The sequence below is a fragment of the Miniopterus natalensis genome, chromosome 2, assembly GCF_054644295.1.
Source record: "Miniopterus natalensis isolate mMinNat1 chromosome 2, mMinNat1.hap1, whole genome shotgun sequence".
Lineage (NCBI taxonomy): Eukaryota > Metazoa > Chordata > Mammalia > Chiroptera > Miniopteridae > Miniopterus > Miniopterus natalensis.
This window is the reverse complement of record NC_142082.1, coordinates 168,102,996-168,124,680: the sequence shown is the minus strand read 5'-3', so window position 1 is coordinate 168,124,680 and position 21,685 is coordinate 168,102,996. Positions and strand designations below refer to the sequence as shown.

Here is a 21,685-nt window from a genome sequence, read left to right as displayed (position 1 = left end):
TTGAGGTTGCTGTGTTAGGAAGGCATTTGAACTGAAAGCTTGAGTACTAGGACCTTATCTGACCCTCTTCAACAGTTTGTCAAGTAAACACCCTAAAAGGCCAAGTACTGTTTAACTTGAGAGAAATCTTTGAAATCTTGTGGCAGCCCCTGATCCCTGCCATAAAGCTAGACAGCCTCCCCAACCCTACCTCCTGTCCAAGGCATAGCGACCATGGTCACCCTTGCCCCAACATAAGCCTATGGGCTCCCTGTCCCTTCACCTGCTTTGCAATAGGGGATTGAATTTTCTCTAAAGGAAAGGGTGCTGCTCAGTGTTGGGTAGAGCTCTGTTTACTTTGCAGAGGGAAGGTTGAGATGCAGAGCAGGGATATAAGTACATGAGGACACAGAGGATCAAGTGAAACCAAGGACAGCACCTTAGATCCTTGGACCTCAGCAAAGCTCCAAAGTAAATCCTCACTCCTTAGCCTACATGGGACTGGAGGGAGACTGAGAGAGCAGTTCTCACTCAGCAAGAGGGCTAAAAGGGTGTGTGTGTGTGTGTGTGTGCGCGTGCGCGCGCTTTGTGCGCTTTGTGTGCTTTGTGTGCTTATGTTCAAACCCCAACTCTGAGCTAAACATCAGTGGGACATAATAGGTGGCACCCTGTCTGTAAAACCAGGCCAGGTCACAGTGCTGTCCTCTGACAACTAACTCCTCTGGGGGTCCTGGGTTACGAGGGTCTTTCCTTGAGATTTATTTATCTTCCCTGCACCAGACTCTCTGACCATAATCAGTCTCTATAAGTCACAATGATTTCACCAAGCAAATGAATGGAACGAAAGCCTTCCCAATCTCCAGGAAAAATCCACTCCAGGGCAAACACTCAATTTAGTGAATGGAAGAGTCAGAGAGTGGAAGCAGGGTGCCAGGAATAGGCCTGGCCCATGAACCACAACCTCCTCCTGCCCCCTCCCTGCCCTTCCCCTCCCCCCCTGCCAGGGCACTTAGCACCTAGGCCAAGTCCTATGTTTAAATTACCTCCCTCCTGGCCTGTGAGCTCCCTCCTAACACGACTGTGAGCAGAAATAGTACAAAAAGCCTCGTCCTTACTTTGCAAATAAAAGGCTTAGACAATATTTCGTGAGCACCCAAAGAGTGAATTGTGCTGTCCTCAACAAAATGGGTATTTTGCGTGCCAGTTTGTGCCATCGAGGGGACATGTTTTGGTTACTCAAAGTGCACATGAGTATTGACAAATGTTAGCTTGTGCAGGACAGGTGACTTGCTGCAGGGAGGAAGACTTCAGGTGAACAGCGCGTTTCAGAGGAGGGCCAAGAGGAGAAAACACAAAGACATGGATTGTAAAGGAACCGAAGGAATAAGGATTGTGTTCACCGCATACACACCAGGCTCGGAGCCGGGGCGAAACAGGCAACCTGGGACTATTGCGGCCGATGGGAGTGCGAATGGCTGGGAAGCCCTGAATGAGACCTGCGGATTCCAGACTGATCGGATCTTGCTTCCCCAGGCATTTGAGGGCACTGAGGGAGGACTTTAGCTTCAACTGGGGATAAAAAGAAAGGAGAGATTTATCAGGGAGCCAAGATGGGCTGCACAGGGCTGAGTTCTGCAGGAGGGCTGGAAAGATCTCAGCAAGGATGTCTCAAAGACTAGACTCTTAAATCAAAGTTATAGCATCACCTGTCTATCAGGATAGAGCTCGTGGAGAGCATGCCTGCTGTGGGCAAGGGGCTGGACTAGGCAGCGTCTAGAATCTCATCCCATTCTGAGTTATCGTGAGTCATGGATGAAAAGAAATGTCTTCTGCTCCAGACACCTGCCTGAGGTTGATGTTGCTGACAGATGGTTTGCCACTAGGGTTGAGTAATAACTGGTGCCCCCAGTCTTTGCAAGAAAGACTGGGCATCTTGAGGACCAACTCTGATGAGGTGTAAGGAGAGGGCTGTGAGGCCAGAGGCATGAAGTGTCCTCACATTCAGACAGCAGCTGCAAAAGCAGGAGATGGCTGTCCCACTCTGGGGGAGGTGATCCTGAGGAGGGGGATGGTTGCAGGGACTATGCCTCCCAGTGGAAGCCAGGCCAAGGCCATGGGCATCAAGTATGGTTCTTCAGGTCATACAGTGCACAGTGGCAACACACCCAAGGGGTTACCACTCACGTCACAGACATCATAGATGTACATTCTATGTACATTTATGTTTATGATGGCAATCTCCCAGCAGGTGGTGGTAAAGTGTCTTCAGGGAAGGCTATCTTTTTCTAATTAACAAGAGCACTGTACGGACTAGCCCAGCCTCCTGGAGCCATGGCCTTCACGTTGCAGATGGGACTGCCAGACAAAGACAAGATCCCCTCATAACGTTCAGCCCCAGACAGACAGAATGTGAAAAAAAAAAATTTAAGATGACCTAAGGATCTTTCTAAAATGTTTATTGTACAGTAGAGTTGCTTGCAAATTGACATCAATTATATGAGCACTTAGAGCTTGGGGTTTTTTATTACCAGGCCTGCGCCCTGAGCTCCAGACTCCAGCAGTCCTGCCTTGTGTTTGAAAAGCTGAGAAAGCTGCACATTTGCATCCACTCAAACAAGCCATTATCAGTCCCAGCAGACAGGCTCTGGGTTTTGTTGGCATAACAAGGGAACATTCATCCCCTAGGTATTAGTAATATGACCTGGCTCCCAGAATGAGTTGACTCCTTGCTACCACCTTGGAAAGACAAGGAAGTACCAGAGAAGTGGGAGAAGAGACTCTGCCAGCTCTCAAGGAAAGTTCTTAGGTCATTGTAGTCTGCCCCACACAGCGCTTTGCCACTGCACAGGCCCTGGAGCCACACTGGCAAATACGTGTAAACGATCCCATTTACCAGACCTAACTTCTGAACTTTGAGGCCCAGTGGGACTAATCCAGCAGAGGACACTTCCAAAGATCATGTTAATCACCTCCCAGGGGGGGAAGCACAGCATTTCCCAACCAATGAGGGCGCCCCAATCACAGACAAACACAGCCTGGTTGGCTAAGGCAAAGCCAGGCCGCTCTGCTCAGGTAAACAACCTGAAACCTGGTGTCTGAGCTTGGAGGAGCCTGTGCCTTGGGAGGTCTGGTGTATTTGGGGGCCTCCGTCCAGCACTAAGACCTTGGTAACCAGTTTCTTAAGCTGCTCCCAGAAGACTGGTTAATAAGGACTTTAATGTACCCAGTAGACAAAGTGAGTAGCAAGCTTGCAGCTGGAGCCCCAAAAAGGCACCCAGGCAGACAAACAAGGTTTCTGGATTCTCCCTCCCTCCCCTTTGTCTCTCGGAGACCAAGAGCTCAGTCTCCCTCCTCAACTGGGCCCCAGTGTCAGGTTCTCCATTTGAAACTCCTATCTTCGCCTCCTACTTCTGTGCATAAATGAGACTATTCCTTTGTACTCTGAAGTGGGGGAACATTTGTTCAGCACCAAGCTGGCCTGTGTTTGCAAAATAAAATGTGACAAAGCTCTTATGTTCTCAAAGAGCCAATAAAGTGTAAGAGGTACATGTGTGGCCCAACCCCACCTCATGGGCTCAGGCTCCCTTACTCTTGATCTCACCCCCTGCCTAGAAACATTAAAGGGCAGGAGAGGTGAGCCACTGGCCAACCACAGAACTGCAAGTTTGGAAATAAGAGAAAGAAATGATAAAATCCCTCCTCCCGGCTCCTCACTGTACCTGATTCCCTGAGGGCCCTCAATCTGAATTTCACCTGCTTCAGGAGCAGCTCTAGAAGGAAGTGGGCTCCATCACTCTCCCACCTCTCAGTGTGGATGGTTCAGGCGCCTGGCTCTCTTTCTACACCCAAGCTGTGCTCAGCTCCCCGAGAGGAATGGAGTGAAATTGAGAGGAAGGAGGGGGAAAAGAATGAATTGGGGAGCTTGTGCTGAACGTGATGTGCTTGGCCTCTTCCTCCCCACTTCCCTCTCAACACGGAGGCACTCCAGTGGGAACACAGACAGAGAGAGGACACCAGGAGGCCTTTCTCCACTGCAGTGCCATCCTCCCAGCGCCCCACACAGGAGGCACATAGGCCATCCCTAGCTGCAGAAGGAGGCGGGAGGCACTGCTGGCCACGGCCTCCCTGAGCCAGCCCCTCTCTCCAAGGGTAAGGTTCCAGCTCCTGGGGTCATAAAGGGCAACTCTGACGGGGGAAGAGCCACTAACTAGCTATCCTATAAGTAGAAATGAGGCTGTGCGTGAAGGGTGGGAGGTGCCACCGTCTGTACTGAGTCTCAGGGACACAGGCACACACAGGTTAGGAGGAGACCATGTGACCACAGAGGCAGCGACAGGGGTGATGTGGCCACAAGCCGAGGAACACTGCAGCCACCAGGGGGTCTCCCTAAAGCCTCAGAGGAAGTGAGGCCCTGCGGACACTTTGATCTTGACCCAGGGAAACTAAATTCAGTCTTCTGACCTCCAAAAACTGCGAGAGAATACATTTCTGTTGTTGTAAGCCACTAAATTTAAAATAATTTGCTACCTATCACAGCCTCAGGAAACTATTACAATACCCAAGTTGGTCACTTCAGGCCTACCCCCACCTTTTCCCTTCCCCAGTTCTCCCCTCTATAAAGTAACCCCTTTCCTGGTGATGTGCTGACCTCCTACTTGTACTTTAAACAATCACTTACTGAGCACCAAAATAGGAATTGTTTTCTATTGGCAGAATTTCAGACAGGGGTCAGGTGATGATGGTGATATTGGAGGACAAGGGAGAGGGCCTTGGAGTATAAAGCAGAAAAGTAGGGTCACTCACTATACCAAATTGTTAGACCAGGCACATTTTTAGAGTTTCAGGCCCAGAGTAGCATTAGAATTAGAGTTAAACAGACTCGAACCACAGCTGGTTTTCAGGAGGAAAGAGACCCATGGGAACCCTACATTGAACAGCCAGAGGGACCCACTGCTCCCCTAGGTAGAGGACCTGAGACCAGATGTCCCTCTGCCTCCAGAAGGCCCACACCATCCAGACGACATCCAGGCTGGGTTGTACCCACCTCTTGCACGTCCTCAGAGGAGGCGTTGCAAGGGCTGCTGGGAGGGGATGCCCGTTTGCACCGCTGTTCTCCACTGCTCATGGCCCAGGAGTTGGCAAAGTCGTAAGGGTCCGAGGTCAAGGTCCCTGTGGAGAAAAGTTTCAAGAAAATGAAGCCACACTTACAGCTGACCCAATTTCCATTGGATTCGTACATAGGCATCTGGGGTGGGAGTATTTTCTGTGTGGCACTCAGCATAACACAGCAGAGCACAGGCATCGGAGCTCAGCCAGTGCTTGGGGAGGGGCGGCTGGCTGGATGGACACAGTGAGGACGGTGACATGAAAGATGAGGAGCGTGCCCATCTGTTCCCCTTTCTCCACGCCTTTGCATGCAGTAACGGGGAGCAGAACATTCCACACAGAGGGACAATGGATGCCAACACAAAGGAGGATGAGAATTTTGATACAGGGAGCACAGAGAAGGGACCCACCCAACCCAGGCTGGGGAAGTAGACAGGGAGCAGAGTCAGTTCAGAAGGACTTCCTGGAGGAAGTGGTTCAGGAGCCACATCTCCAGTCATCCTTTGTGTTGGCATATATCTTGCTTCTATTCAGCCCCCATTTAAGTCTGAGCTCCTTAATTCAGGACACAGGTTGTGTCTCTTATCTCTAAATTCTTACCTGGCAGATTGTGAACACTCAAAATATTTTTGCAGAACGAAGGTAAGGATGTGACATGGAGACTGAGCCCTTCAATCACTGCATCCCTGTGCTCTCTTAGCACCTGTGCCTATAACAATCACGCTACTATCAGCTACTCACAACTGGCTGTGAGGGCCTCATGGGCTTACATGGCATGGTGCACAGTAGGTGCCTACTTTATGCTCCAGCCCCCAGCAGCACCAATAACACTGCTGAATCTTCATTTCAAAGGAACTTAATGGAGCATTGAGGCAAGTAGCCTTTTGCACAGCCAGGCCTAGAAGAGTGAAGCATGTTTCAGGATCAAATAACGTACTTGGGAATAGAAAATAAACTATCCCTGGGGAAACGAAAGAAAAGCAGAACTTTAGAAAAATAGCTGGCATCTGAGGTGTGGTAAGCATACACAAAAATGTCCTGTCAAAGATATATTTACTTCCTCATTCCCAGAACCTGTGAATATTTCCTTATATGGCAAAAGATGTGATTAAGTTAAAGATCTTGAGAGGAAGAGTTTATCTTGGATTACCTGAGTGTGCCTTAAATGCAACCACATGTGTCCTTAAAAGAGAGGCAGAGGGAGAGCAAACAGAGACACACATAGAGAAGGTGATGTGAGGACAGAGGCAGAGATCGGAATGATACAACCACAAGTCAAAGATTGTCAGCAGTGGTTGGAAGAGGCAAGGAATAGATTCTCCCTTAGGACCTCCAGAGAGAGTACAGTCCTGCCAAAGCCTTGATTTTGTACTTCTGGTCTCCTGGAGTTGTGAGATCGTAAATGTCTAATGTTTTAAGCCATCAAGTTGTGGTAGAGGGTAACTGCAGGAAACTAATACATAGGAGAAGACAAAGGGAAGGAAACTTAAATTGGGGAGTTTCTGATGTGTGCCAGGCATTGTGATAGGTGCTGCTCTCTGGGTTCTTGGTTACTTCCTGCCACACAAGCTAGTTCACTCTCTAATACGCCATATTAAGAAAGAGGCAGAAACACAGCTTTGTGTTGGATGAGGAAAGCCCTGCAGGGAATGAAGGCCTCTGGGGTCTTGTCCCAGCTCTCTATCATCTTATGTGATCTGGGACTGATCCCACCATGTTTCTGAGCTCAATTCTTCATATGTAAAATAAGGGATCAGACTAAATAATCTCCAAGATCCTTCCATCCCTGACTTTCCATGAAGTGAAACTCTAGGACCTTGATCTGAAATGAGGCATAAGGGTGCTTGACAGAACTGCAAATATTCTTGCTAATATAAATTCAAATACATCAACAACACAATTTAATATAAAATAAATGAAAAGAGGCAAAGCTTTATAGTAAGAAAACAGAATAGATTAGGTTACATTAAAATAGTAATAATGTGATACAACTACATATCTATTAAAATGGCTAAAATACCAAAAAAAAAATAAGGTGACAATTCCAGATGTTGGCAAAGATTCAGAACAACTGTAACTCATATAGTGCTGGTAGAAATGCAAATGCCACAGCCACTTTGGAAAACAGTTTGGGAGTTTCTTATAAAGTTAAACATGCACTTGTCATATCACTCACTAACCCCACTCCTAGATATTTACTCAGAGAGATCAAAGTATATATCTACACAAAATACTATACCTGAATACCACCTCACACTTATTAGGATGACAACTATCAAAAACAGAAACAGAAAATAGTGTTGGCATTGAGAAATTGGAACTCTTGTGCACTATTGGTGGAAATGTAAAGTGGCATAGCCACTGTGGAAAACAGTATGGTGGTTCCTCAAAGAATTAAAAATAGATTTACCATATAACCCAGCAATTTCACTTCTGTGAAAAAATTTAAAGCAAAGTCTTGAAAAGATATTTGTACACCATGTTCATAGCAGCATCATTCCCTATAGCTAAACATGGAAGCAACCCAAGTGTCCATCAATGTGTGAATGGATAAGCAAAATGTGGTCTATACATACAATGTACATTCAGCTTTGAAAAGGAAGGAATTTCTGACATATACTACAAGATGGATTAATTGTAAAGACATTATCATAAGTAAAATGAGCCAGTCACAAAAGGATAAATACTACATGACTCCATTCACATGAAGTACTTGGAGTAGTCAGAATTAGAGACAAAGAGAATGGTGGTTGCCAGGGCTAGGGCGAGGGGACAGTGGGGAGCTATTGTGTAACAGGTGGAGTTTCGGTTGCAGGATCAAGAGTTATGGAGACAGGTGATTGTGATGTTTAAATGTGAATGTACCTGATGCCACTGAACTGCACTGAAAAATGGATAAATAGTAAATTTTATGTCATGTGTATTTTACCACAATAAAAAATTAAAGATTAAAAAACTATACATGAATGTTTATAGTGACTTTAGTCACAATAGCCAAAACCTGGAAACAATAAAGTGTCCTTTGACTGATGAATGGATTAACAGGCTGTGGCTTTAGCCTTCAACAATAAATAGGAACAAAATACTGATACATGAGCCTTGGCCAGTGTGGCTCAGTTGGTTGGGCATTGTCCCATACACCAAAAGGTTGCTGGTTCAGAGGCATGCAGGAGGCAGCTGGTGGATGTATCACTCTCACATCTGTGTTTCTCTCTCTTCTCCCCCTCTCTCTAAAAATCAATGAAAAATCTTTAAAAAAAAACAACCTGATACATGCAACAATATGAATGAATTCCTAGTAGATTGTGTTAAGTGAAAGAAGCCAGGCTTAAAAGGCAAAATACTCTAACTGCTGTATGATTGCATTTATTTGAATTTTGGAAAAATCAAAACTGTATGAACAAAACAGGAATAGAACAGAAAAATATCAGTGGCTGCCAGGGCTAAGAGCTGGGGAAGAATTTGACTATAAAGAGACACAAGGAACTTTGGGGGTAATGAAGTTATTCTATAGTTTGATTGTGGTTGTTACATGGCTCTACATTTTTGTGAAAATTTATAGAACTATACCCTGAAAGGGTGAATTTTAGTGTATGTAAATTATACCTCAATAAACCTGACTTCTAAAAAATAATAATACAATCCAGCTATGTGCCTCTTTCATGAGGCACATCTGAAACAAAATATACAGAAAGGTTGAAAGCATAAAAGATATACCAAGCAAACTCTAACCAAAGAAAGGTGGAGTACCTATATTAATATCAGACAGATTTTTAGGCAAAAGGCATTGTTAAAAATGATTAGTCATTACATAAAAGGGACATTCTCCGGAAAGATTCAACATTTCTAAAATCTAATAACAAAGTCTCAAAATATATATGGCAAAACTTGACAGAATTACATGAAGAATTGACAAATTCGCCACCATTGTAGAAAAATTTAATACATCTATCTCGGTAATAGGCAGTTGAAGCAGACAAAAAGTGTAGTAAAGATAAAGATTTGATTAACACAATTAACAAACTTAATTCAACAAGTATATATAGAATCCTACAGCAATCAGAGAATATATCTTTTAGGAGCATACATAGAATAATTGCAAAAGAGATCATGTACTAGGCCACAAACAAATCTACCCAAATTTCTAATTTAATTGAGAAATAAATTTAGTTATAAAAGTCAACTAAAAATTCTAAATATCTGGAAAATTTTCAACCTATTTTGTAGGTTAAGAAAGAACTCAAAATGGGAACTGGAAGATTCATAGAACTAAATGAAAATGAAATTATGTTACATATCAAAATTGGTGTGATGCAGCTAACATAGTATTTAAGGAGAATTTATAGCCTTACATGTACATATTGAACAATAAAAAGTCTGAGAAATCAGTGCTGGAGAAGACAGAAACAAGTGGTCTTACTATTTTCTGGTCCAATGAAAGGAATAGTCAACTGTTTCTTTACACACTAACCCCTTAATCAGAGGGCAGTCAGGTGATAAGGAAGGAGACCATACACACATGTTCAGCTTCTGCAAGGGAGCATCACTAATTAAATATTTATGTAATTGAAATTATCAAAAAAAGATTAAAGATCAGTAGTGGTTTTCACATCATCCACATTACCTTCTATTGCTTGAGAAGAACACATATGTGTACACACGCACACATGTGAACTGGCCTTTTGGGGCAGTGCTGAGGCCTCCCTTTAGAGATTTCACCCATGAAGGTTCTTTGTAGTGGTGCAGGGGGGTTTGTTCCAACCACCCAGCATTTACCAGCCATCTACCACGGGTAAGTTGCTACGGGGAATTCAAATTTGAGCCAAGTCAGGCTTGAGGAGCTCCAAGACCTGGTGTGGCGGGAAGTCTAGGCAGTGAGATGGAATGCTGCAAGGTAGGGTTGGCAGGATGCACTGAGGCACGGTCAAGGGGGGGGGGGGGGGCTGGCTTGCCAGAGGAGGAGCCATGGTGAAGGTTTGTGAGCAGGGGAGTTACCAGCATACCCACGCCTCCAGGAGGTGGCAGCCCAGAAAAGCTTACCTTCTTGAGTCCTAAAGTCATCTTCAGCGAAGACGTTAGAGTTGCCACACAGCCCGCAGGTCTTGTTGAAGTGCCTGTCTGACAGCAGGATTTGGAAATTGCCGCTGCCATCGATCCTGGCCACAAAGCCGTAGGCCTCGCTGGACAGCTTGTAGTACCCAGCCTCGGTTTCTAGATATAGCCCGTTGGAGGCATAAGGCATGGAGACCCTGGAGGGAAAGGATGAACTCAGGAAGTAGGTTTTTCATACATTTTCTGGCTGTCCCTCCCACTCTTCAGCCCCAACCCCAGGCTAAGGGTTCAGGCTGGGATGGAAAGTGACTGAGGGCCTGGGCCAGCAGCTGGGGACCCTGGCTCTCACCCAGCCCTGCTACTAGCTTCCTCTGGACACATTTACTTTCTCTCTCTGGGCCCTGGCTTCTTCATGTGAAAAACAAGAGGGGGTATGCAAGGGGAATTCCCAGGGTCCTTTTTAATTCAGACATTTGGGCTTCTGACTTACCTCTGGTCGCCCTGCAGCACAGTACCATTGACAAACAGACGGATGTCAAAAAATTCCCCGAGATATACGGAGAGGCTCACTCTCTTGCCGTTTTGGAAGTCCCCTGAAAGACAGGAGGCAGTGGTGGTGATTATTATCTAAAAGAATTAACAAATGTATTTATAATCACCATTTCTATAATTTTAGCTCAGTGGAAAGTTTCCTCCAAAAGATGTAATGAATGGGCAACAAAAATCTCCCCCAAAATCTCATTGCTCATGCATTCTCTTCATCTAAAAGCATTTATTGAGTGTCTTCTGGATACATAGCCTTCTAGGTGTCCCTTATATTTCTCAAAAGAAAAATGTAAAAGCATGACCTCTTTCTCCTGGGAGTTTACAATCTAAATATAAAGATATGATGAACATGTAACAATTGAATACATTGTAAGGTCAGAAATAAAAGTGAGTTATTGGTAACAGGTACTCTAGGATGAGTTATTGAAAATATTCTTGTAGGATAGCCCTGATTAAAATGGCAATTCACCAGCCCCACCTCAGTTTACTGAGTTTGATTCTCTGGGAGAAATTTCGAGATTCTATAGGTCAAGCCTCTCATTCCATGTGGGGAACTAAATAAGGGCACAATAAATAATTGGTTATGCCCTTAGAGATGTTTAGATAGCCAAACACATGATAAAATAGTCTCCTACTATTTGGCAGTGGTCCAGTTGTGAGGGACAAACAGAGACACAAGTGGTGGCAATGACACAAAAGCAGAAACACAGGTGGAGACACATTTTTGCAGCATTATGAAGACCTGGCAATCCCATGACTAGTCCCTAAGAACAGGTGCTCGTGCAGGGCCCTTGGAATTTAAAGATGACTGAGTGGCCATGGAGATGAAGGAGACAGAGGAACAGAGTAGAGTCTTGCCTCAAGCCTTAGAAACCGAGAAGCTGTGGAAATGGGGAAGGTGAGGGCAGCCAGTGAGGACTAAGAGGCAGAAGATGCTGAAGAAACAGGGGGCAAGTGTGGGGGTACAGCCTTGGAGCTCCTGTAGAAATGGGGCCTAGGGCCCAGGTGGAAAGTTAACCTTGGAAATGAGGAAATGTACCTTCTCCTAGCAGGGGCAGGGGAGTATGGCCTCCGGCTCCTCAGCAAGAGAGGAAGGAGCGAAGTCCAGGAAATTTGGGAGGTTTGTTGATGTGAGGTCCTGCTGCCACAGCTGGGGCCACTGATAAGGAGAGTGAAGGACAGGGCCGCCTCAGTCACAGCTTGGCAGAGTCTGCGAGAAGGAGTTCCCCAATGGGTGCCTGAGCTGGCCCCAGGCTGCTGGAGGACGGTGGCCACCTGGACACACACACACACACACTCCTAACCAACCAGAATGAGCCAGGAAATAGACTTGTTTATGGTGAGATTTCAGTGAAGGCTGTCATATGTAAAGAGCCAGCCCAGCGATTTTCAACCTTTTTCATCTCACAGCACACATAAACTAATTTCTGAAATTCTACAGAACACCAAAAAATATATATATTTTGCCGATCTGACAAAATATATATATATAATTTTGATTCACTCACCTGGACAGCTATTGTTGTGTCGGCTATTGTCATTTTTTTCATTGACAATCTGAGGGAAAAAAGGTGAGTGCCCCTGACAATCAGGTATTGCATGTTTTAAAAATTCTTGCTACACCCTGGTTGAAAATCGCTGAACTAGACCATTCTAAGAATAGAGTCTTGAATGATACAGTGTTAGCAGCTCCGAGGCCACCAGGAAAGGCTCGGAGTCCACACACCACATTCTGCAGAGCTCCAGACCCACAGCCAAGAGTTAAAGGAGACACCAGCCAAGGTAAAGGGCTTTCATGCTGTTTGACTAGAGTCTTGCCTGATCTGCATTCTCACTTGCAACAGTTTTTGCAGCTCGCACATCTTTAAAAAGTGGAGCAAACTTTCTGGCAGCCAGAAGTTAGCCAAAGAGAAACACACAAAACTAGGTAGGTAAGAGTAAAATGTTGATGATAGAATCCGAGTGGTGAGTATATGGGTCTTCACTGTCGTTTTCTACCACCTTTTCTGTATGTTTGAAAATGTCCATAATAAAATGTAGAAAACACAAACAAATGGGACAGCCTGGCAACTACCTCCAGTTTGCAGTGGACCAAAAACTGAATCCCTTCCCCAGCCTCTGCTGGAGTTTACACTGAACACCACCCCCAGGTTGGAGTGAGGTGGCTCCACCTACTACCTGCCTGCTGGAGGGGGTACAATGAGCCCAAGAGGTCAGGGTATGTGGGTCCCTAATGACCACAGGGTCCATCTCCCCTTCAGTACAATTCTCCTTCCACAGGCGGTTCTGTCCCAGCTTCACTGTGTAACTCGACCAGTATGTCGCCTCTAGCCAACATCTCACTCTTAGAAACAGAAGAAGACTCTCCCTGTGAGTCTCCCCCTTTAGCGGCTCTCGTTAGCCTTCATGGAAGTTCAGAAAGGGCCATAAGAACCAGCCAGCCAGGAGTGTGTGGCTGGAGGGTAGGTAAGGAAGGCTCAGGCAGCTTGGGGTGAGCCACCACCCTGTAGAGATCTGTCGCTCTTTCAAGGCTTTCAAGGATGTAAGGTCACCCAAACAGTCACTTTTCCCCAGGAGACAGAGCTGAGCAAGTGCATAGGAAAGCCCAGCAGTCACTCACTGCAAGGCTGAAAGATAGAGCCTGCAAGGCTGCCCAGGCCAGGAGTGCAGCAGATGCAGAAAGTCAAAGAGGGAAGGAGGAGAATATAAGACAGAGCCCCAAGCCCCCCACTGCGCAGCGTGGAGCCCCCACCCTGTTCAAGTCAATGATGAAGGCAGCCTGGCCCACAGACCATAGGACTTGGGTCCAGCCGGGTGGCTGACACTCTGGGTAACTTGACCATCTTTACAGAGCTAGTGACTGAAGACAGAGCCGAGACTCGGGCCGGGTGCTGGTGTAAGTATTTGAAGGGCCAGCTCTGTGTGGCCCTAGGAGAGGTCAGCATAAGGAAGCGGAGGAGACAGCTGATGGGCAGCGCCCACTGCCCACTGAGCACTGTGAGGCAGCCCCCGGTGGGCACCTGGCGCTGGCTGCCCAGGATCATCACCCATCTGGGGCAGGGGTGGGTGGGCAAGGGGCTGGGTCGGGACCCTTAGTGAGGACTGAGCTGCAAGGAGCCTGCGGAATCGCTAACCCTGAGTGCGGTGCACCCTCTTCTGAGGCAGGGGCTGCGAGAAGATTTTGGAAGTGTGTCCTGGAAATTCATCAAGTCAGAAAAACCTATTATGGCAGCACTGTGAGTCTTGGAGATCATCAAAACAAGAGGTTTTAAACCTTTTTACCCAGGAGAGCAGAGTAAAAACACAATTTACTTTACAGTAAATTTACACACACATTCACATTTAGCATAAAAATACTCACCCTCACTGTGTGCCATGCACTTAGATACTTCCTGATGGCTTCTGTTTTACTCCATTTAACTTTGTAAAAGCTGGTTACACCCATTAAATAATTGTGTAGCCCATAGGTCATGATCTGGGTTGAAACGCATTGATCTAGACTGACTCCATTCTGCAGGTGAAGGAACTGAAGCCTAAGTTTACAGCAGGGCTGCTCCACCTCATGCTGCTGACAGCTGGGCCAGGTACTTCTTTATTGTGGGGTCGCATCTACCCACCAGTAGCATCCACCCCAGTTGTGACAACCCAGAGTGTTCCAGGCACGCTGACAAATGTCCTCTGGAGGAACTCACCCCAGTGAGAATAGCTGGTTTACCCTGTTAACTTGGGGCAGAGCCCACCCCTGGGTTTTCCGACTCCAAGACCAAATCTCCCTTTGCACCACAAAGCTGCCTAGGAGGGCATCTGAGTGCTGTGGATTCAGTTAACACTAAGGGAGAACTCTAGATTCACCTTCTATTTTATTTGGTTCATTCCCTCCCTGCAGAAGTCGGGGGGATCTGATGCTGTGCAGCCATTAGAAACTGCCAGTGAGCCCAGGGGGAGGGGGAGGGTGTGGAGGGGACACTCCCACACTCCACCTACCTGCAGGCTAACACTTCCCATAGCTGCTAGGGGAAGGTGGGCTGCGTCTCCACCCCAAGAGGCCAGAGCAAACTAGGGACACTCCCCCGTGGCCCTTGAACTCAGTGACTGAGGAGCTAAGTAGGGACAAGGTGTCCCTCGCGTGCTGGAGAAGCAGCCTGGGAGGCAGGCTGGCCACCGGAGCCAGGGCAGCTGAGTGCTTTCCGGACAGAGCTCGCCAACCTGCATCCCGAACGAGCACCTCCCCTTCGGCCCTGATTCTGATGCAGCTGACCATTACCCAAACTCTGAGAAACAGAAATGTGCTCGGATGCCATTTACCGATGCAGAGGCTAAGGCTCCGGCGGGGGAAGTGACTCAGTACGTTGGTGGTGGTTTCTGGCGCTCTCTGGGCAGGCTCGGGAGCCAGATCCTGTATTGTGGCCTAAAAAGAGCAGGACTCCTTCCTTTTCCCTGTGCTGAGGACCTTGGCCTGGGACCCTGGAGCCTGTCTGACCAGGAGGGGCCTGGTCAAGGAAAGGGCCTCCCCTTTGCACCAGGTGGTCCTTCAGGCTGAGACATAAACACTTGACTCAGGATGTGTACAAAGTCCACGGACACTCCGAGGAATGGGAATTTGCGAGTTGGAACTGAGAAAACAGGATGTCATCGGGGAACAATGAAGCGGAGCTGTGTGCGAGGACACAGTCATGCTCGCAGAACTGGCCCCAGTGCCCCTGAGCAGCAGGGCCAGCCCAGCCTCCCGGGCCCAGCCTCCACAGGTTATCTCTCTCCTCCCCATACCCCACCCACCACCAGCACCAAAAACACAAAAGGTAGCCACCATTCTCTCTGATGTTAGCAGCATGATTTTCGGTGGGAATTAAATCAATCTGCATTAAAGTGCGATTGATCCTTAGTCGGTCAGAGGCAAATGACCTCCCAGGAAACTGACACTTGACAGGAGCAAGTTGTTATAAGAGTAAGGCCCCAGGGCAAAGAGAGGAAGAGGGATCCCATTGGGATGTTTTAAAATGGAGAGGCCTAACAAAAATAAATTTTTTTTAAAAGGCAATAAATAAATAAATCTGGGGGGGGGGGGATAATAAAATAAAATAAAATATAAAATAATAAAATAAAATAAAATAAAATAAAATGGAGAGGCCTAATTCAGCCCTTCAGTTCCTCTTGGCCATGAAACCCAGAGGATGGCCAGAGAGGCAGGTCTTCACACACACCCGCATGGGTATGTTGGTGAGGAGGCTGATGTTACCCTAAACTTGATAGAAATGGCCCCAGGGCCCAGCAGCCCTTCATCTCCACCATGTTCATGTCCAACAAGTGCACATCCTGTTAACACAGGTGGCTGCTTTCAGTCACTAAGGACTGGGTAACACTTCACAAGTGCAAATACTGTATCTCCCTTGATCCTCACAGTATCTCCATTTTAAAGATGAGGAGGCAGAGAGACACTGTGTGACTCCCCTAAGGACCCTCCATGAAGATGGACAGAAGGGAACACAGGTTTTTTTACTCCAACTCTGGTTCTTTCTATGCTTCCATTTCCTGCTGGGGACTGAGCCACCAGGTGATGTGGGACAAAAAATCTGCCGATCAGCACAAGTTGGTGAGCCCAGTGCTAGAGAGGGTGGGAGTGGTCAGAGGGGGCTTCCTGGAGGAGGTGACAATGACAGCCCAGAGGCACCAGCATAGCTTGAGTTCCCCTGACTATGGGGGCTACCCTTACGGGGAAGGGGTCCAGAGTTGGGTTTAAGTAGGGGAGGGTGCTTTTCCAACATTCTGCTGAACCCCCTGATTCCAGAATGTGAACTCTGTGCCTGGTACTCAGATTTCATTGCTTACAAACCCATCTCCAGGGTAAGGAGTCTGCAGCAGAGCTGAGCTAAGACACTGTGGAGTCAAGACAGCAACCCCTCCAAGGCACCCCAGTGTCTCCATAGAGGACCCTTCCCTGGAAACACCACTGAAGCCCCAAGCCATAGGGTAGAGAGGGTGTCATTATTTCCTTCTTTCAAAATCTTCCTCTTTACCCTCCATTTCCACTGACACCCCAGACCCATCTCAGGTAGAGGGTCTGCACCATCATGATTTTTATAGATAGATAAAAATCTATATGATTTTACAGATAGATAGGTGATAGAAGAAAAAGAGATGAAAAAAGAAAAAAATGTTTTTCTTATGATGAGAACTTTTAAGACCTACTCTCTCAGCAACTTTCAAATATCCCATACACAGTGTTGACTACAGCCAGCATGTTATACATCATGTCTATAGTACCTGTTTATCTTATAACTGGAATGTTGTATCTTTTGAACACCTTCATCCAATTCTCCACTCCCCACCTTCCACCTCTGGTAACCACAAATATGGTCTCTTTCTCCCCTGAGTTTGCTGGTACATTGTTTTGTTTTGTTTCTTTGAGTCCACATACATGTGAGATCCAACAGTATCTGTCTTTCTCTGAATTATTTCGCATAGCCCAATGTTCTGGCAAATGCACCATGATTTTTAAGGTAGAAAAATCTGCTTAAAATAAACATTGGGACCACCTGAGATGGGAAGACCTGAGCCTTCAAGTTTCCAGGGAAAGCGGGGTTTGTTTTTTCTCCCCAATGTGGGTCTGTCCGTTGCTATCTCAACCTCCCAAAGGCTGAGGACTCCACCTCTGCGACGTTGTCTAGTATCCACACCACACACATCTGATTAATTCTTAAGAATGGGAAGGTCACCGAACCCATTTTCCATCACTACCCCCAGCTTCCCAGCCTTGGAAAGATCCTTCATCCTGACAAACCCAGGATCGAAATCCTTTTATTATCTGTCAGCCCTTGGGAGAATCAGACAACCTCCATGAGTTCTCCGTCTGTGAAATACGGGTGACTATACATGACCCTACACCTCAGAACTGCTGTGGGGGTGCAGTGGTGACACAGGCACACGGCCAGCCTTTTCCAGGAACACAGGAAGTGCTCAGCACTAACATAATACCCTGAATTCCACCAAGAACACACAGTGACCGTTGCCTGTTGCTAGGGGCTTTGCCAGTTACAAAGCTCCTTCTGGTTAATCATTTCTCCTGACGCTTTGGCGCTCCCAGAGTGTTGCCTGGACCCAGAGCAGTGGCCACAATCACTGGAGAAGCATGAAGACTCTCTCCATCCCACCTGGCTCCGGTGGAGAAAGACCCAGCGAGTAGCCAAGGGGAGCCCTGTGTGATAGAAAGGCCATTCCCCACCCTGCTCTCTGCAGGGATCTTCTAGATCAGGCACTGTTGTAAGGAAACCCCACCTACCCCGCAGGCCCCCTGCATGCCAGGGCTGAGCTCGGCTGCCTGCCGCTCCGTGTTCCTCCCTTCAGTGCCCCAGACTCACCTATGAGTGAGAAGGAATGTTTCTGGCAGTCCCCAGCCAGGAGGTAACTGCAGTCGCCAGCAAAGCTGTACATGGTCTCATCAAAGGTGCTGATGAAGTCATCGCCAAAGAGGCTACAGCGGGCCATCGATGAGCTGCCACGAGGCCCTTCTGCGCAAAGGGTCCCTGGAGGGAGAGGCCATGGGTGAGCACAGCTGGGTCCACCAAAGCGCTCCAGCCTTGTAGAAACGGGGCTGCATCTCACGGAAGCTGGGCTGTGGGGAAGCACTTTCCATTCTAAACAAGACCCAAGCTGTTGCTTTGGGCCCCCAAATGTGACCCAAGACTCATAGCAACAATGGAGCAACAGTTTTTCAGGAAATCTATTTACTTTAATGCCATTTATATACTCATTTAAAATGTGATACATGCTCATTACAGAAAATTTGGAGAATACAGAAGAAAAATACAAAAAAGTTAAAATCATCTATAACTAACATTTAGCAATAACTAGAGTTAACATTTTAGTGGTTATCTTTCTGTTCTGTTTTATAACATATACACAATTGTGAGGTTTTTACAAAATTGTGATCATCCTGTGCAAACTATAACCTGTCTCTCAATATTTTTAAGAACTTATCATGTCATTGAGATTACTTCCAAAATATGATTTTTAGTGGCTGCATTATACTTCACATTAAATGTATACAGTATAACCCCCTCTTGTTAGATTCTTAGCATTTTTCCAAATTTTCTGATATATAAATAGATTGTAATGAGCATCTTTGTACATTAATCTACTTGTATATCTTGAACAGATTAATTCTAAACAGACCCACCTGTATGCCTGACACATAGAATCTATAAAGTGTCAACTCCTGCAGGGTCATATGCTAATCCCGAGGCACTCCTGCCACCCTCACACTGTGTGTGTGTGTGTGTTGGCAGGTGGGGAACCACATCAGAAACTCTCTTCAGTGTTCTGGGTCCCTAGCTGGAAGATACAGAGAGTGTGACCTATGTACATTTTGTCCCAGACTAACCTGTGTGCAGCATATTTGGATGCTGCTGGCCTGAGTGGTCTAAGTGGAGACAGGCCTGGGTCAGAAAAAGGTCCCTCGTGCCACTCACAGACTCAGAATCTCAGTTACAGAAGGAAGACTGTGCAGCATAGTGAAAAAGTGCTGGCCTGAGACCCATGAGGCCTGACTGCTAATATTGGCTCTGTGTGACTTTGGAGCAGTCATTTTCCTTCTCTGACCCTCAGTCTCTTCTCTGACCCTCTGTACTAGATGACCTCAACAATCCCTTCTAAAATTAGTAATCTATCCAAGTCTTGGATTCCTTCCTCCCCCCATCCTCCAGCCCCATCATATAGGACTGCTCTGTCTGGTCCTTGTACTTCTTAATTTCCCAATTGGAGAAGGCATTTGCACGCACCTGCTCTTTGAGGAACACAAGATAGGGGCAGGGGGATCTGTGGAACCTTCATAAGAAAAATTGACCAGGGAACCCGTGACTCTGGCAGGGCCAGCACTGCCTAACACAGGTTGGGCACACAGGTGAGCTGCGGACACGCCTGCCTATTTCTAGAGGAGGGTTGTTCACTCCTGGGGCAGGAGCAAAGGGTGGGAGCACTTTGGTACCTACCTGGCAAGGTGAAGGCCAGAGCAAGCAGCACCCTTGCAAGCCCAGCAGGAATCATCTGCAGAGAAGCAGAAGAAATGAGCTGGCAGTCACTGCCCACATGGATGGCTGCTCTCCGTACGTGAAGTGGAAAGAACATTAATATATTTTTTTAGCAGGAGAAAAGCTTGATCCTCATTGGCCCATGTTTGCCTTGGAACATGGAGTGCTGGTCCCCAAAAAATGTCCCTGGCCAGGGTCAGGCCCAAGAGTAACAATCACTGTGAGCCAGGCCCCCTGCACCCTTTCCCAAACAGCAGCCTCAGAGCCTGGGCAGCGGAGGGCTCTGCCCTCTCGGCGGCCTCCAGGCCAGCCTGCCCGTGCCCGTTTCCCTGCACGTGGGCAGCAGCTACAGGCTGCTGCAGACACACCCAGCTCCTTCCAGCCCCTTCATCCTTCCGCGCTTGGCAGCACACGGGAGTAGGAAGTGTCTTATGCTTTTGTTCCTCCCCCAGACACCCCAACTTGGAGAACACTCAGGAACCATGTTTGCTCACCAGTCACCCCCACTATACTATGCACGCCTCACTCATCTCCACGCCCAGCACCCAAGAGATGTTCGGCAGTGTTCACTGAGTTGATCTGATAAATGCGCAGGAGGAGTCCAGTAGCCCTGAGCCTGGACAAGGGTACCCACTGTGTGGCCCACCAGAGAGGGACGATTCAACCTGGCTGGCAGAGCACGCCCCATGTCCCTTAGAGCTCTTGTCACAGCCATCTCCTCTGGAAAAGTTGGCTAAATTAAGTGCAGAATTTGTCACTAGAGATTCACTGCGGGGGGTGGGGGGGGTGACTATTTTCTTACCCAATGCCCCATCCAGCCAAACAAAGAGAGATAAACTCCATCTATTATATATCTGTGGAAGGAACACTTTGATGTCAGCCATGGCCAAGTCTTGGTCTCAAAGCAGAGGCCCCCTCCACACACAGGTACATCAGGCTGCTCCCAGAAAGTGCCAGAGGTGAGGGCAAAGCTTGCTCCAGTCCTGGATAGCTGAGTAGCACAAGCAGTAAAGCCCAGGCAGGAACAGAAGCAGCCACAGGACCCCAGAGGCAAATGGAGAAGGGGGCAATAGGATGGTCCCCAGCTTTGAATCACCCTCTAAACAAAGCCCTTCTAGTCCACGAAGTGAGAAGCTCAGGTCCTCAGTGCAGGGGATCAGTCCTGATCTTTTTCCCACAACTGAGCCAGCCCTCCTCCCAGAAGGCAGTACCTTCCCCTGCAGATGGGGCTGCAGGTATCTCCAAGGTCCCTTGGGAAAGTCAGCCACACGGTGGTGTCGCCAGCCCTAGGCCATGCTCCCCAGCAGCTGCTGCAGCTCTGCCCTGGCTTGCTGCTGAGTGACCCAGGGACCGCGGACTCCCTGTGGCCAGGCAGATAAAGCTCAAGCGGTGACGTTCACCACCACCCCCTTTCCCACCACAATAGCTGTGAACTGCCACAACAGGGGACCGGCCTCCTCTTAATGAACCAGAGGAAACAATGAACGGAAATAGTATTAGAAATACCTCCAAGCCGATAAGGCTTTGGACAGTTTGGTGGGAGACCTCTTGGCAGCTGCCATAATGAGCTGCCTTGCCCTCCCCCATGCCCCCCAACACCCGGTCCCTGGTCCTTCCCATACAGACAGGATGACAGGCAGGCTGGTCCAGGCCAGGGAGGATCCCAGGCCAGATCAACAAGCTTCGAGATCCGGCTTCCAAGGCCTTTAGGGAAGTTTAGAGAACACCTCAACCTGAGCCAATTTAGTCACCATGTTTGAAGGAAGGAGAGAACTAGTGCTTCCTGGCCACACTGGGTATGAATGATCCAGTTCTGGCCCCTGACAAAAGCAGTCAGCCTGGGCCCTGGCCAGGGTTAATGGACAAGTTAAAGATGAGGGGCCCGGCTGGGAGTCCAGGCCTTTGTAAAATGATGGCTGGGATGGTTTGTTTCTAATAGTCCTCCCAACTATTCTTCCACCACTCATCCTCTGATCTTA

At 47.6% G+C, this 21,685-nt stretch overlaps 1 protein-coding gene across 1 annotated transcript in view; it reads right to left on the bottom strand.

The window, feature by feature from the left end:
• Positions 1–21,136, bottom strand: part of VWF (von Willebrand factor) — a 120,554-nt gene extending 99,418 nt beyond the window's left edge. Inside the window, exons 1-6 of the mRNA XM_087814830.1 lie at positions 20,918–21,136; positions 19,668–19,722; positions 18,039–18,203; positions 10,628–10,730; positions 10,126–10,334; positions 5,024–5,148 (exon numbers count right to left, since the gene is read on the bottom strand). Coding sequence (XP_087670956.1) covers positions 5,024–5,148; positions 10,126–10,334; positions 10,628–10,730; positions 18,039–18,203; positions 19,668–19,722 — 657 coding nt within the window. The 5' untranslated portion in view covers positions 20,918–21,136. The remainder of the gene's footprint in view (positions 1–5,023; positions 5,149–10,125; positions 10,335–10,627; positions 10,731–18,038; positions 18,204–19,667; positions 19,723–20,917) is intronic.
• Positions 21,137–21,685: the final 549 nt, after the last annotated feature.